General features: G+C 54.8%; 9 protein-coding genes across 11 annotated transcripts; all 9 read right to left on the reverse strand.

Annotated features, from left to right (window-relative positions):
• Positions 1–792: 792 nt before the first annotated feature.
• Positions 793–2,826, reverse strand: ABB37_05241 (putative mitochondrial poly(A)-binding protein; the record flags this gene model as incomplete). Of its 2 annotated transcripts, none has more annotated exons than XM_015803188.1 (1): positions 793–2,826. In XM_015803188.1, the coding sequence occupies exon 1, from the start codon at positions 2,419–2,421 to the stop codon at positions 793–795; it is 1,629 nt and encodes a 542-aa protein (XP_015657830.1). In that variant the 5' UTR covers positions 2,422–2,826. The 2 variants fall into 2 exon arrangements, with proteins under 2 accessions (XP_015657830.1, XP_015657829.1); XM_015803187.1 differs by having other exon boundaries at positions 793–2,800.
• Positions 2,827–3,485: 659 nt separating this feature from the next.
• On the reverse strand, positions 3,486–3,890 carry ABB37_05242 (hypothetical protein; the record flags this gene model as incomplete). The annotated part of the gene is made up of 1 exon (XM_015803189.1): positions 3,486–3,890. Exon 1 carries the CDS (start codon positions 3,744–3,746, stop codon positions 3,486–3,488), a length of 261 nt encoding a protein of 86 aa, XP_015657831.1. The 5' UTR covers positions 3,747–3,890.
• Positions 3,891–4,499: 609 nt separating this feature from the next.
• ABB37_05243 (hypothetical protein) lies at positions 4,500–4,954 on the reverse strand (the record flags this gene model as incomplete). The annotated part of the gene is made up of 1 exon (XM_015803190.1): positions 4,500–4,954. The coding sequence occupies exon 1, from the start codon at positions 4,869–4,871 to the stop codon at positions 4,500–4,502; it is 372 nt and encodes a 123-aa protein (XP_015657832.1). The 5' UTR covers positions 4,872–4,954.
• Positions 4,955–5,557: 603 nt separating this feature from the next.
• ABB37_05244 (hypothetical protein) lies at positions 5,558–5,830 on the reverse strand (the record flags this gene model as incomplete). The annotated part of the gene is made up of 1 exon (XM_015803191.1): positions 5,558–5,830. The coding sequence occupies exon 1, from the start codon at positions 5,726–5,728 to the stop codon at positions 5,558–5,560; it is 171 nt and encodes a 56-aa protein (XP_015657833.1). The 5' UTR covers positions 5,729–5,830.
• Positions 5,831–6,724: 894 nt separating this feature from the next.
• ABB37_05245 (hypothetical protein) lies at positions 6,725–7,057 on the reverse strand (the record flags this gene model as incomplete). The annotated part of the gene is made up of 1 exon (XM_015803192.1): positions 6,725–7,057. The coding sequence occupies exon 1, from the start codon at positions 6,938–6,940 to the stop codon at positions 6,725–6,727; it is 216 nt and encodes a 71-aa protein (XP_015657834.1). The 5' UTR covers positions 6,941–7,057.
• A 396-nt stretch (positions 7,058–7,453) lies between these two features.
• Positions 7,454–9,045, reverse strand: ABB37_05246 (putative mitochondrial hypothetical protein; the record flags this gene model as incomplete). The annotated part of the gene is made up of 1 exon (XM_015803193.1): positions 7,454–9,045. Exon 1 carries the CDS (start codon positions 8,849–8,851, stop codon positions 7,454–7,456), a length of 1,398 nt encoding a protein of 465 aa, XP_015657835.1. The 5' UTR covers positions 8,852–9,045.
• Positions 9,046–9,775: 730 nt separating this feature from the next.
• On the reverse strand, positions 9,776–10,795 carry ABB37_05247 (putative mitochondrial electron transfer flavoprotein; the record flags this gene model as incomplete). Of its 2 annotated transcripts, none has more annotated exons than XM_015803195.1 (1): positions 9,776–10,795. In XM_015803195.1, exon 1 carries the CDS (start codon positions 10,553–10,555, stop codon positions 9,776–9,778), a length of 780 nt encoding a protein of 259 aa, XP_015657837.1. In that variant the 5' UTR covers positions 10,556–10,795. The 2 variants fall into 2 exon arrangements, with proteins under 2 accessions (XP_015657837.1, XP_015657836.1); XM_015803194.1 differs by having other exon boundaries at positions 9,776–10,762.
• Positions 10,796–11,746: 951 nt separating this feature from the next.
• ABB37_05248 (putative mitochondrial elongation factor) lies at positions 11,747–13,918 on the reverse strand (the record flags this gene model as incomplete). Its single annotated transcript, XM_015803196.1, has 1 exon — positions 11,747–13,918. The coding sequence occupies exon 1, from the start codon at positions 13,649–13,651 to the stop codon at positions 11,747–11,749; it is 1,905 nt and encodes a 634-aa protein (XP_015657838.1). The 5' UTR covers positions 13,652–13,918.
• Positions 13,919–14,497: 579 nt separating this feature from the next.
• ABB37_05249 (hypothetical protein) lies at positions 14,498–15,017 on the reverse strand (the record flags this gene model as incomplete). Its single annotated transcript, XM_015803197.1, has 1 exon — positions 14,498–15,017. The coding sequence occupies exon 1, from the start codon at positions 14,885–14,887 to the stop codon at positions 14,498–14,500; it is 390 nt and encodes a 129-aa protein (XP_015657839.1). The 5' UTR covers positions 14,888–15,017.
• Between the last annotated feature and the right edge of the window lie 236 nt (positions 15,018–15,253).

The following is a 15,253-nucleotide window of genomic DNA, read 5'->3' on the forward strand; positions in this document are numbered from 1 at the left end:
ACAGGCGCGCCTTCACGTGCAACAGTCAAGTAGCACGAGACAGTTGTTGTCGTCCACAACACCGCATCAAGTTTTCATCCATACACGTATTATACACATACATATATATTCGCGAGTTACGGAGGGGTCCGGGTGCATGCATGATCTGTGGCTGCAACGGCGTGAGAGAGAACACGATGGAGCATCAAAGTTTGTGCCCTTGTTACAGAAGAACATGGATTAGGATTAGTCAATACTTACAGGAGAAACCAAATGGAAATAAACGTTAGACAACCGTTTAAAAGAAACAAACAGAAAAAAGACCATCAAACCCTCACCCCCCGCAGCTGCTCTTTCCTTCAAACAAACCCACGGAAGATACGTCGGGTACAGCGTGCGGGGTCAGTTAGGGTCAACAACAAAAACAAGCAAATAAATAGAAGAAACTCAAGACACAATAACTGACCAAAATGACAACCTGCTGAATACGCCAAGACGAAGTTGAACGGATGAAAGAACCTTTCAGATACCCTTCCGACGTACACACACAAGGACCGGCCTTTCACCTACAACGGTCGTTCATTACGGGACGCTGCTGCTGCTGCTGCTACATCGTGCTTTCCTTTCGATAAGTCGCATTTGTTCTCAAAGCGGAGAGTTCAAGGGCAACTTGCCGTGCCACTTCCACGGAGGATGTGATCATCCAAGAGGTTCTGGACCTACGTCAAAAACAACATAAGTATGGAGCAAGCCGCCTTCATCTCTTGCACACCGTGGAAAAACGAAAAAGGTAGACGCCTCGGTAACGATGTCTTAGCTGCTGGCATGCTGCTGGAGTACCGCGTTGGCCTCCTGGATCTTGGCCATGAGAGAGTTTGGATCCGCCAGCACCTCAAAGATCTCCTCGCGGCTCATCTCAAGCAGCATGCCGGTGATCTTGGCCGCGTTGGCCGACTCCACGGGCATGATCTTGCCGTAGAGCAGCTCACCCAGATAGTTCTTCTGCTGCTCCGGGGCAAGGGTGCCCAAGTAGTTCACATCGACACCCTCATGACGTACGGGCTGGTACTGCTCGCGCGGCTGGGTGTAGCGGTTCGGCACGCGCATCGGCTGCCCAGGCATGCCATGCTGCATCATCGGGCGGCGCATCATCGGGCCGGACATGAATTGCGGCATGCCCATGTTTGGCGGTGGCGGCGGCGGCATCATGGGCGGCGCCATCTGCGGGAAGGGTTGGCGTGGCCACTGCTGCGGAAACATGGCCATCGGGGGTGCCATGCGACTTTGGTGGCGCATCGCCGCACGCCGCTGCTGCAGCAGGCGAATACGCATGTCCTTCTGCTCCGCCTGACTGACGTAGAGAGGCTTCTTCGAATTCTCTATGGACTGCCCATTCAGCGTCCGCATCGCCGTCGTGGCACACTCGCGGTCCTCGAAGCAGACAAAGGCAAACCCCTTAAAGATGCCGTTCCCGTCTTTCATGAGCGCGCAGGACGTGATTTTGCCGTACGGCTCGAAGAGCTCGTGCAGCTTTTCCTCAGTGATGTCCTCCGGCAGGTGCTTCACGTAGAGGTTGCGACCGTGGTTTTGGTAGAGCGACGCCGCCTTCTTCTTTTCGCGGTCACGTTCACTCTTCGAGAGGGCGCGGCAGACCACCAGCTTCACACTCTCCTCCGTCAGTCCGCTGTCTATCTTTTCGTTGAGCTCCGCGATCGCCTTCACGGCCGCCTCGTGCTGCTCGAAGGCGGCGAGGGCAAATTTAGTCGCGAAGGGCGGGTGCTCCGCCAGAAAGAGGGACTGCAGCTTGCCGAACTTCTCCAAGGCGGCTGTCAGTTCCGCCTCCGTCGCGGACCCCTTGATGTTCTTGATGTAGACAGAGGTGAAGGACTTGGAAGCCAGCGCGTCACGGTCTGCGCGGCGCACAAACGTTGCCACCTCGACCTCGTTCGCACCGATCTTCGCCCCGTTCATCTCCAGAGCTGCCTTGGCGCCCTCGGCGTTCTCGAACTGCACGAAGCCGTACCCCTTTGACTTGCCCTCCGCATCCAGCGCCACCTTGCACGAGAGAACACGCCCACACTTGCTGAAGGCGGTCTGCAGCGCCTTGGCGTTGATGGAAGGCTCCAGCTTCTTGACAAAGACGTTGTTCATGCCGCTCTTGCGCTGCAGGGGATCGCGGATGGAGAACATCACACGGATCTGACGGCCAGGGACGATGTCGGTGTAATTGAGGGCATCGATCACCTTCTCTGCATCCGCGGTCGTTTGGAAGTTTACGTAGGCGTAGCCCAAGGAACGCTGCGTGGCCATGTCGCGGCACACTTTCACCGACATGACCGGGGCTACGCTGCTGAAGAGGTTGTTCACCGCCTCCTCGGGCCGTGGCAGGTCCGTCGGCAGATCGCCGATGTAGACGGACGTGCGCTGGACAGGAGCGGTCATGTTGTGTGGACAGTAAGACGACTCTTTTCTTTTGTGAAAGCCAAATCCCGAGTTCAGCTACACCGCACACAGAAATACGAGACGAAAGGAAACAGAGCGAAAGTCGGTTGCTGCGGTACGCTCAAATTGGCGTGTTCAGCTGTACGCGGCGGGGGAGAAGAGCAGCTACGAATGAAGATGCTTAGTATTCCCAACGATAAGCGGGAACTTGCGCAGAGATGCGGACAACAATGTGGGCCTAAGAAACCACTTAGGTACACAGCAGCTGGTGCGGGTAAGGACGTTATCTTTCACAAAACGAAAAGGAAAAGGAAAAGGAAAGATGAAGTTCTTGACGATTTCTTCGTCTTCTTTTTGCAGCGCGTCAGGAGAGATGTGCTTTTGAGCACGCAGATATCCGCCAGCTCGAAACCGCCATTGTTTACCAGATTGGTGGGGTTTCAGCCGGGTGCAACAGAGAGAGGAAGAAGGGAGACAAGTGAAAGAAACAGGTGTCAGCAAAGGTGCGCAGCGCACACTGCGTGAAGCACACCACGTGTAGGCCGCTAAACTGACATCCGTCGACAACAAACCAGTCGCGCTATCCACAGACAAAGGTGCAAACAGAAAGCCGAGGCCTAGACCGTTTAGTTTTATCATTCAGGTGGTGCTCTTCTCCCGGGCAATGTCGCACGCAGACGAAACGGCGCGGAACAGATCGCTCTCAAACAACGTATTCTTCTCGCCATCACCGCATCACTTGCATATGGATCTCTTCATTTATTCATTTACTTACGAAGGTGAGCATATTCTGTCTCTGCTTACCACACCGGCGTCAGAGATCACGGATGTATGCAAAAAACAACAACACCTGACGAAAGCATCCAATACGCACTCCAAAAATATATAAACTGTGGCACCACCATCAGCAATCACAAATCTATCACGTTTCCATTAGCATTCACAAACTCCCCACGCGCACATCTGTAAACAAAGTACTTGTGCACCCTTCCCTTTCCTTTTAAGAAAAAGGTAAGGGGACTAAGATAGAGAAATTTCGATACGCAGAGGCAGCGTGGTGCTGTTTACTTGGGTGTGGCCTGGTCGTTACCGAGAAGGTTTGCGTCCGCCTCGGGAATGTACGAGAACAAATCCCCCGCGCTTTCGTCGAACATTTCATCGAGGAACCACAAATCGTCTTCGAAGAATTCGAATTCCGCATCGTCCGCAGGCGCCTCGTTTTTGGTGGCGCACCACCGCGGCATGGAGGCACGCGAGGAGGCGCCGATGCTCGAGGCGGCCGTGGCGGCCCACCGCGCCGGCATAGCAGTCAGTCGGCGGATCATGCTTCGATCTCACTCGAGGAGGAGAGATGAATGTAGTCTCGCGGTGAAGAGCGTCCTCGTGCCTCCTTGCAATCGACAAAGCAGAAAAAAGTGTGAAGAGCGCTTCACTGAGTGCGACTTCGTAGCGCTGACTGAGAATTAAGCTGTCCCGCGGAGAAAGGGTGCGGTTGAAGTGACACGCGTTGAAGCAACGGCAGAAAAGAAGAGGAGGATAAAGAACAGAAATACGCCGCAGAAAACTCTCAAAAGCAATCGAAAGGAGTTTTCCATATCAATGTTCGTGTGAATTCGAATTAACTTCGCGTCGAGCAACGAACAGTGACACAGTGCGGTACTCAAGCCACACGCCACAGCATAAACCGCAGTGGCAGCAGTGGCCACACAACAGAGCTTCTCATCCAGGTGAGAGCGGTAGCGAATAACAGCGGCGTTTCCTCGCTGGAAAAATATTACAGAAACGGTAGTTTTTCGTGTCTCAATCGCGCTGCACAAACGCATAAAAATGTCCTTCTTTTTCTTCTCTTTCCCTGTTGAGTAGTGCACTACGCACGCTCATTGCGCAGGTAAGCAACGCATAAACGGAGGCGAAGCACGCAAGCCCAGATAAAGCAGCTCCGCGAAGAAGCGGAAAGAAACGACACTTCCATATCGTGCGGTGGCCTCCACATCTCATGAAAAAAACTCGCGTCTACAACAACAGCGTGTGAGCACACCTCTACCCATACCCAATCAAGCACAGCCCTCCGCAGTCATTTATGCGGCTTTGGCGGAACGAAAGATGATGTAGTACAGCACGTAGATCACAAAAAAGCCCACCACACCAAACGCCAAGGTGTGCTTCCACCCGTACCGGTCCATCACATTCTTGACGGAGGATACCGCAGTGTGGACGCCGCCACGCGCGGTTTGAAAGGCCTTGTCGAGAGTCTTGAGCAGCTCGTTTTGCTCCTCCGCCTCGCGGTTGAGGTGACCAGCCATTGTCTTCATCTGAGACACGCTGTTGCCCAATGCGTGCAGCATCGCCTCATTCTCGCGGTGCATCTCCTCCTCCATGTGCTCGTAGCGGTTGGGTCCCGTCGGTGACGCCTTCGCCGCCCGCGCATTTCCGTAGAGGGAAGACTGCATAGCTGCTAAAAGCAAAGAAAGAAAACAAAAAAGCCAAAGTGAAGCTACTCCTTTTCCTCAATGGGAGAAAGCTGAGCTACGACTGTGAGGAGTGCGGAGAAACGGGAGAGAAGACGCACGCGACGAAGAGAGAAATACAAGACCAATGGAGAGCGTCTTAGCAACGACCGCGAACACCGCTCTTCTCGATCCACCGCGATGGAAATGGCGAGAAAGCAGAGTGCTCCATGAAGCGATGATAGACACGCACGCAGGACAACGATTACATGATGCTGCACACTTGAATGGTGCCAGCGCAGCTCAGAGCCGTGGACTCAGCTTAAGAGAGAGCCAACACGACGGAAACACTATGATTTGTGTATACATATGCATTCTTCATCTAATGCGAAGTGTAGAACGATCAAACAACTCACGCCCACAACAGCCCGACCATCCTCAACACATATCGCCAATCCCGTAAGCCAGCATGAAGAGGGCCTGCTCCGTACCGTGTCAAACCGGGCTGGCAGTGCCACAACGCTGGGGACCAACCAACAGGGGCCATAAGAGTCTTTGTGAGAGTAACGGCAAAGAAATACGTTCACGGAGGCCCACCATAAAAGCAATGCCGGCCTCCACACTCAACGCCCTTCGCCGGACCCCCCCCCCCCCCCACCCCACCACACACACTCTCACAAAAGGTGCATTTATGACTTCATCATGCGACGCGTGCCGATGTTGCGGCGACGCATGCGACGCTTCTTGTCGTGCTCCATGCGGATGTCGATGCGGTATGGACGCTTCACATTCGTGCCCATGCCACCTTGAAAGGTGCGAGCGAAGAAGTTCCTATAGAGCGCGCAGCAACGGCTGAACATGATAGTTGGCGAGATTGATTACCTTCCCCTGACGTACGATGCGAAACCCGACGTGGTGGAGTTCGGCGATCTTGGTAAAGTTGACTTCTGTGAATGCGTCACTGCACGTTTAAACCGTTTATTTTTGAGGTTGTTGCACGCGTACACTCCGACGAAGAACGATGAGGACGGAGTGAAACCAGAGACGAGAGGAAGAACAAGGAGGTCCATGAAAGAAGGGGAAGAGTCAGCCGTTCGCGATGGTGCTGCACCTGTCGCTCACGCCTTCGCCCACGCGACATCGGAGGCACATTACACAGACCAGAGCGAGCAGGAAGGCGAGGAACCTCACCGCTTTCCCTCACCTCATGTGTGTTCTCTGCGAAAGGAGCAAGATATGTGCTAGCGAGCAATAACAGGAAATTCCATCGTGTCCATTCATTCGGATTTTTGAGGCCGGACAGCGAGCACCGACGCCACAGCAAACGGTACGACGCAACACCCACGGAGACGTTCACTCTACAAACAAACAAACAAAAAGAAAACAAGGCATTGACAATCGGTTGCAGTGCAACTCAGCAAGACAGCAAACTCCTTATGCTGCACACAATGTGTGTAATGATTAGCCCAGCACACATGTATGCCTCGACAAAGAAAGATGCAATACGCCCTGTGAGTTGGGAGACATGAAATACAAAGAACACGGCAGCGCCAAACACATCCATCCGTGCACCAACGCGGTTTCCATTGCCCCCGACACCTTCACTTCGTCCTCCAATCGTCATTAAAACTACAACAAAACATTAAAAACGCCTTTCGAGGGGGTGCCGCGGTCGTGGCTCACCGCTTGAGGTCGGCCACCCTCCACTGCAGAAGAAAAACAAAGACGAATGCATCTTATCTTGAGCGTATTTTTCTTCTTCTGGTTTCAAGTATAACAGCCCCTCAGAAAACGCGAGCACCCATCCAGAGCGCAGCCGCATTTCAGATCCCTGGAAGTACCCACCACGTCGCACCTTACCCACTCATCTTGGGAGACGTCACCACCGCGAAGTAAATGTTCACTACGACGGAGCCAAACATGATCACCGCCATCGACCACACAAGCCACGTCGGAATGGCGGACTTCTTCGCCTCGCGCTCTTCGCGGCGCTTCAGTTTTTCTTCCTCTGAGAGACGCTGAGGGCTTGCGTTGGCGCGTGCACGCATCTTGGCGATGTTCTTGTTGGGCATGATGAACGAGCACGGAAGGGGCAAATAATAGTAAGAATTAAAAAAATGAGAGACGAAAAGCGGCGCGTAGAAAGATATTTACCGTTGCATGATAATGAATACGCTGGAAAACAGCTCTTGTTAGTGGTCGTCGCAGAACCGCATGAAGCAGAAAAGAAGAAGGGCACGAGTGGTAAAGATGGAGAATAACAACGAGGGGACAGCATTCGAGTTGCACTACGGCGTCGGAGAGTCAAGCAGTCACATTGCTTGCAACGGCTCCAACGGAAAACCGCAGAGATTGTGCGGTGTCAGCTCTTTCATCGCGGAAACTGTCTTTGGTGCAGAACGCAAAGTGGAGGCGGCACTGGTTTCTTTCGGCTCCGTTGGCCTCTGCAAGTCAGCCGCTCCATCATTCCGCTGGAAGAAAGCATCGGTGCGTGTCCTCACAGATTAAAACGCGGTCATGAACTGTGAAGAGAAATCCACTACAGCAGTTGGCAAACAAGGAGAGAAAAGAATCGTCATCGCACATCAGGAAGCCTTTTGAGCAGTGCGGAAGTGGCGCATGTCAAAATAGCTCGCCTTGGCGCTGAGCAGGTGCTCGCGCTCCTCCGCCTGTTCGGGGTGGGCACGCAGAAACTTCGCCGGGTCGACGCGGAAGTACAAATTGAAAGGGAGAGCAAACGGCATGCGCCGTGCGTAGTCCAAAATGAGCTGCGTCGACTTCTCCTCGTCCTCGGCGCTCCACCAGAAGCACGCGCTGGGGTGCACGAAACACGCAATGTCCACCACCGGCTGCATCAACCGCCGGCTCACGTCGACGGAACTCACGTCCCGCTCGATGTGCCGGTAACTGCTGTGAAGAATAATGGTCGGCGCAAACGGCAGCACCTGCGGGACGCCGTCGGTGAAGCGCTGTGGGAGTGGGGCCTGAAACCACGACCGCTCCTGCCCATTAGCGTCCATCATTCGGTGCTCGACGACGGTGCTGTTGGGGGTGCCGCCGGCGAAGCTTCGGGAGTGGAAAGCGCTGCTCTGCACCTCCGGGAGGTCCGGCTCGCCCATCTCACCCGGCACGAGATGCAGCGGCTGCGGCTCCCGCTCCACCGCGTAAAGTTCCAACACCTCCGCAATGACCTGCTGCATCACCGCAAGGTGCAACTCCCACTCCCCGGCCGCCTCCTCGATTTGCTGCTGCGCCCGCGGATCGTCTGGGTGGACACGGAATTCAAACCCAATAGGCGTCACGACGTACGACGTGTTCGCCGGTGCGTTCCAGATGCGCGGGTGCAGCTCTGCGGTGTTGCGGCCCACAATGGAGAAGTCGGGCTGGTGGCGCACCTCCACATCGATCCCGTCCCGCCGTGCGACGCGAGCGGCGGAGCGGTGCGCCAGCTGCAGCACGGCGGGGTTTGCCTGCTGTTTGCCTTCGAAGTAGACGTCGTTCGTGTGTCCGTGCTGCCCGCACCGCCAGCCGTGCTCGGCGAGGCCGGGGTTCATGCAGAGCCGAGTGGAGTGTCGCGTCGTGTCGCGGCACAGCACCCCGCACAGTTTTCTGTCCAGTGCAGTCAAGAGAATGGCCTTCTCGGCGTGCGTGAGCCGCAGCTGGTCATTCAGCAATTCCATCAGCTCCTCACGCTGCAAGAACTTCAGTTCGTGCAAGTCAACGCCGAGCTCCTTGAAGCGTTCCATGTGCGAGCTCAAGTCGCAGCTCATCTTGTACTGCCGTCGCCCCACGTAACCGCTCAGTTTTTGGAGGAGAATATCGAGGGACAGAAAGCGGTTCTTATCGTTCACGCTGTCAAACGAGGAGCTCAGGGTCATGCGCCGGGGCGGCGCGTAGCGCGGGTAGTACGTCAGCGCAGATGTCGCGACCCCATCCCGTACCGGCACCTGCGATATCCGGGCAAGCTTCAGAGTGAGGCGCATCGCTCCTTCGATGTGAGGTGCGGGGGCGTCTCGGTGTGGGTAAACGCGAAGAAGACGGCGCCTGTTTGCAAAACGTAGCCTTTGCACCGGCCGTGCACCGGCCCAAGAGAAAGAAGTTGAAGAGACAGCAAAAGCAGCAGCAAAGTCTGCTGTGGAAAAGTGCTTCTGCGGTGCGGTGCAGTAGAAACAAAACCTATAGTAGGAGGGAAGAAAATAAAGAATGAAGAATGTATGGAAAGCGCAGGTTGAAAGGAGAACAACGCCGAGTAAAATCGGCAATTTGCGGTAGCAAGACGGACTGAGGAGAAGATACAAAAGCGACGCCGCTTCTGTCGGGAAGCTGCACAGGCTAGGTTTGGGTTCAGTCGGGTTTGCCAGTTCAAATATGAATTGCCCATGGCAATGAACTCTGTCACGGGTAAAGGCGGAAGACGGTAGCAAAGCACATCCGCTGCGCAACGAAACCGTCCATTGCGAACATGAGCACCACACGTTTCTTCGATTTCCGTTTTCTGCATTGTACGAAGCACAAACGCAGTTACGCACGCTCACATATTCGATTCACGCACCTTCGTCTCCTTTCACGGCAGTGGAGAGGAATCTGCATTGCGATCCACCGCGCAATTTTCAACTTGCACGTTTGGGTTCGTCTCCACCGCATGAAATAACACTTGTACGAAAGAAGAAGAAAAAAATAATTTAGCGCGAAGCAAAACGAAACGACTAATGCATATAAACAGAAAAGAACTACGTGACCACCCACTCTCTAAAAAAGATAGCTGAGTAGGTCTCGTGAAGAGCGATAAAACAATGTATTGATACCTTCCTTTTTATTTTCCTGTGGAAACGAACACATGAAGAGGGCGAAGCGAGTGCCTCTTCTCTGGTGTTTTTCCTTCTCGTTCTCTCGATCTCTCCGCTTGCTCAAAGCACCTTCGCCTCGTTGCACAGCTTGTCGTAGAACTCGTCCACCGACTTCACCTTCACACCAGCCTTACGGGTCTCTGGCTCCGTCACCACCTCCGTCGACAGATGCGGTGCGATGTCCACGCCGAACGCCGCCACGTCGCGCGTGTCGATCGGCTTCTTGCGCGCCTTCATAATGTTCGGCAGCTTCGGGAAGCGGGGTGTGTTGAGGCGCAGGTCCGCGGCCAGCACGCACGGCGTCGTCAGCTCCACCACCTGGTGCCCGGCATCCACCTCGCGCGTGACGGTGACAGCGTTGCCCTTCACCTCCACCTTGGACGCGAAGGTGCCCTGTGGCACGTTCAAGAGGCCGGCGAGCAGCTGCGCCGTGCAGCCGCAGTCGTCGTCGACGGCCTGCTTGCCGAGGATCCAAATGTCCGGCTTCAGGTCTTCGTGCAGCTTCTGCAGAATCTGCGCCACCGCCAGCGGCTCCACCGTCTCGGCCGCCGCGTCTGGCACCACCACGTGGACCGCCGTGTCGCACCCGAGCGCCATGGCGGTGCGGAGGACCTCCTCCGCCTTCTTGCTGCCAATGGTGACCGCGACGACCTCCGTTGCCAACTTCTTCTCCTTCAGCTGAATCGCCTCTTCGATGGCGATCTCGTCGAAGGGGTTCACGCTCATCTTGGAGTTGGCCGTCTGCACCTTGTTGTCCTTGACGCGGACCTTCACCGTATAGTCCACCACGCGCTTCACGCACACGGCGACCTTCAGATAATTAGGGAGAGTGCGGAACATCAGGGCAACTACGTTTCGTGCGTGCGTATGCGCTGGTTAATAATGAAAACACTTCCGATAGCGGTGGAGGCGCCAGCGACGGACGAAATGAAAAAAAAGAAGATGTATGTTTCAAGACAATAGTATCCGTGGATATAAAAGGACGCCGAGAAGCGCACTACTAGTGATTCCTCACAGCAACTATTAAGAGAAAAAATATTTATACGCTGTCGCAACGTTGATAAAGCAGATTCGAATAGCTGAGCAGCCATAACACGCGTTTGAGCCGGTCAGACGGAATTGCAAGAGACGAGAGAAAGGTATAAAAGAAGGACGAGTATTCCCTCCACACCACCCCTTCCTTCCTCCACACAAGAGAGTCACTGTAACCACGCAACCGCAAGCAAGTACTCGGTTCAACTAATCGTAATAAAAGAATGCAACGGGTCAATCTTTCCTAAAGTTGATCAGCGCTTGCATCTCCCCACTTCGTGACGCTGATATACACGAGACAGCCGTAGCGCGTACACAGAGGCACCTTCGTTCTTCATATCATCACTGAAATCTCTTGCACCGCAGGCGGCGTGTTCACCTGCCACTCCACAGTGCCGCTCTCCTGTGCGCTGTAGACGAGTACTGACACCCCTAAGAGCAACTTCATTGCGCGATGTGTTTACGATCGTGAATATCTCGCTGAATATGTGACGTGAGTGAAGAGTTAGTTATAAAAGAAAAGTGAGAGCTCGAGAAGAGAAAACGGCGAGGCGAGACGGAGTCGACAGCCACCGCGGCAGTAGTGCGATTTACAGAAACAGAAGTGTACGACTTCGGCAAAACACGAAGAGGGCTCCACGGAATGACTCTCCAAAACAATAAAGAAAAACGTTAAAGAAGAGATCTTTTATGTGAGAAGAGGAGAATACTCCTGTGAAACCAGCAATCGACATCGTCACCAAAACCACCACGGCACCAATGCGTACAGAAGGGACAGAACAACAACAACAAGAGCAATAAAACACGTCCTCGATCACGAACGTGCGGGCGACGACAACCGGGTCAGACGTCAATAAAAAGAAAGATCGAGAAACACGGCAACCAAACGCATAGGAAATGGAAGCTAATCACAGAACCTGCGCGTACCACAACAGACAAGAAAGGGGAAATAAATTATTCCATGCACGCACACAATGTATCACACACCCACACACGCCATTACTTCTTCTTGAGAGAGCGCATGCTCGTCTTTCCGTTGAAGTTCGGCTTGCGCATGCGGATGCTCTTCGGCGTCACCGTCACCAGTTCGTCGTCAGTCACCCACGCAACGCAGTCCTCAAAGGTGTAGCGCATAGCCTTGGAGGCGCCTCGTTTGCTGTTCGCCTTGTCGTTCGCGTTCGATCGCATTCCGCCCAGCTGCTCATTGCGCTTGCACACGTTGACGCCGAGGTTCTGCAGCGGCGTTTTCAGGTTTTCACCTACTATTTGCCCGTAGAACACCGGATCTCCCGGCAGCACGAAGAAGCGACCCTGCGTGCTAAAGCCGGAGAGGGACCAATCCGTCACCTCACCCGAGTCGACGGAGATGAGGGCGCCGGTGTCGCGCTCCGTGTCCATAGCCGCCATCGGTCGATAGGAGTCGAACTGGTGATTCAAAACGCCGTCGCCGCCCGTCAAGGTGTGGAACTTCAGCGGCACGTTCGACATGAGACGCACCGGCATCACGCACTCCATCATCACCCGCCCGTTCGAGACCTGCTCAACCTCGCCAATTTCGCCCATCTTGGAACTGAGGAAGGAGACGACCTCGGACACCAAGTTCTCCTTGAACTCCAACGAAAGCCGCTCGAAGGGCTCGCACTCCTCGCCGTTGACTACGCGGGTCAGCACCTTCGGCGCCTGTATCTCAAACTCGTAGCCCTCGCGACGCATGTCCTCAATAATCACGGAGAGGTGCAGCGGCCCGCGGCCTTGCATCGTCACCTGCTTCGTGTCCATCCCGCTAAGGTGCAGCGCCGTATTCACCATCGCCTCCCGCTCCAGCCGCCTGCGGATGGCCGTCAGAGTACCCAGCTGATCACTCGTCTCTTTGCCTTTCCAACTCGCCTCGCTCTCCTGAAGGATGAGACTATAGGTCGGGGCGTCCGGCTTCTTGTAGGGGAACAGCTTCACGTCGCCCTGTTTGCCAATGGTGCCGCCAATCTTCAGCGGCACCTTCTGCCCAATCGGCTCCTGCAGCTCCAAGATGCAGATGTCACCGTAGCTGGCGGACTGCACCGGCATCTTCTGTACACCGCAGTAGAGATGAATGGACTTGACAAGCGCATCCATCCGCTTGTCTTCCAGTCCGACCGTGACGACGTCGCCGACGCGCACCGTGCCGTTGTATATGCGGCCAATCGCCAGCTTCGTGTTGTTCTTCTCATTCTCGTCGACCTGTGCGACGAGCATCTGCAGTGTCTCTGCGTCCTCCGTGGCGGGGGCGGGGACGCGATCGAAGATGGTGTCGAACAGCGGCTGCAGCGTGCCCTCCTTCTTCGGCTCGCTGTTCATGTACCCGCTGCGGCCGGAGCCGTAGAGGAACTTGATGTCCAGCTGGCCATCATCATGGGCCGTCTCGAGAAACAAGTCCTCGACGGCCTGCTCTGTCTTGTCGATGTTCAGGTCGTCCTTATCTATCTTGTTCAGACACACAATGGGGCGCAGGTTGAGGGAGAGCGCCTTGCGCAGCACGTAGCGCGTGCCAGGCCGCACCCCCTCCTTCGCGTCCACCAGCAAAATGATGCCCTCTACCATCTGCAGCGCGCGCTCCACCTCACCTGAGAAGTCCAAGTGGCCAGGTGTGTCGACGATGTTGATGCGCCGCTTGCCGTCGTCGAGGAGAATGGCGGTGTTCTTCGCCAGAATGGTGATGCCGCGCTCCCTCTCCTGGTCCTTGCTGTCCATGACTCGGTTGTGAGCGTTGACGATGGTGCCGGACTGACTCAGCATGCTGTCCACGAGCGTCGTCTTGCCGTGATCGACGTGGGCGATGACGGCGATGTTCCGCACGTCATCACGCGCGTGCAGCCACCGCGCCAGTGGGGCAGACACGCACACCGACGACACAAAGAAGCGGCGCATTCCCAAAAAAAAATATTAATAGAAAAGGCAAAAAGAGTTGTGTGGAGATCAATACAGACGAATGCGAGGAGAGAGTTCACTCCTTGTGCGTTGCGAATGCTGTTGCGGAGTACGGGTGGCGCCACGTGCACCCAAGGCCACAACTGTGAAGAGTGTTTGAACGTAGAAAACGAAAAGAAATGTGAGGAGAGACAGCGAGACAGCTGACAGTGACAGTTGACGGTTGCCGTTTAACAACAACAAAAATGTGTAGGGACGGTTTCGAGCTTAAAACGGTGAGAAACCCAAAAGCGTTTGTTGACGTTTTTGTGATGCAGTGAACGAGAGGAAGAGGAAGGCGATCGAGGAAAAGCGGAGAGGTGGGCGAGCTGTCGTGGAAGGGTCGCCCTTCTATAAAAGAACAATATGAATTCGGCACATTTCTCGGTTTACAGCAGCATCAGCAACGCATACAGCGAGGAAAGAAACAAAAGAAGCAGCGCTCTTTCTTTTTCATTTATCCCCTGCTGGTCGGTAGGACACCCCGGGGCGCGTGAGCGAAGCGGTGCGCACATCACCCGGCATAACCTCCTTGACAGCGGTAGTGCCACATTGACTACACGGCGGTGGCGTTGCAGAGCATAGCTTTAAAACTAGAATCTAATACGAATTACGCGGTTAAAGATTTACTTGACGACATCACAGAGACTCACCCCTCCTACTCCCACCAGTTTTGTTAGCGTACGAGTCACGCAAGCACATCAGCAGAGACAGCGCGCCAAGAGCAGCCGGCGTCCTTTCTTTCGCTGTCAACGGCGAATAGCTCTCTCCCCCTTCCCCCGAAAACAAGGAGCACCTGAAGCATCGCTAAAACTGTAGGTCAAGCGTCGTTGCATCCACCATGAGCTCCCTCACCGGAATCGTTTCCGTCATGCCATCCGGCCACGTCCGGCGAACCAGCATGGGAATTTTGCGTTGAATGAGGTCGTACTTCGCCATCATTACGGGGTCCACCGCGAGGGAACGCGCGTCGCTGCAGCGCTCCGCGGTTTCGACGGCGTCGCGGCCCGAGGTGGTCGCGGGCAGGGAGATCGCAGTGCCGTTTACGATCTGCTTGGCCCGCTCCCCGACAATGCGAGCCACCTCGAACTTGGTGAGGTAGAGACCACTGCGGCGCTCGGCAAAGGGCGTAATGGTACTCGTGTACGCCGAGACGTTTTTGGCGACTTCGGCATCCAGAACTTCCGAGCGCAGCATTTCTGCTTTTACGTTTACAACAGCGGTTCTTTCTTTCGTGATTGTGTGTTTGTGTAACGCGATCCGCAGATGGCAAACTCGTGCCACAACAACTCACACTCGTGGCAATGACAGCGCACGTTGCAGAGCCTTACAGACACGCCAACAGCGGAAAGGAGAGACACGAGGGGAGAGAGAAGGAAAAGAAAAGAAAGAGAAGAGTAAATGAGTTGAATGCATTGTAGGTTAATCCCACCTACCTGCGGTTTGTCCAGTCAGCATGTCACACTTCACACGCTGATCGCGCTTCGATCGTCTTCGCCGAGTCTAAGAGGAAAACACATGCAAAAACGTTTCCTTTCAATCCCTCTGCCGTGGAAACGCCGA

Source organism: Leptomonas pyrrhocoris, assembly GCF_001293395.1.
Source record: "Leptomonas pyrrhocoris isolate H10 chromosome Unknown, whole genome shotgun sequence".
NCBI lineage: Eukaryota > Euglenozoa > Kinetoplastea > Trypanosomatida > Trypanosomatidae > Leptomonas > Leptomonas pyrrhocoris.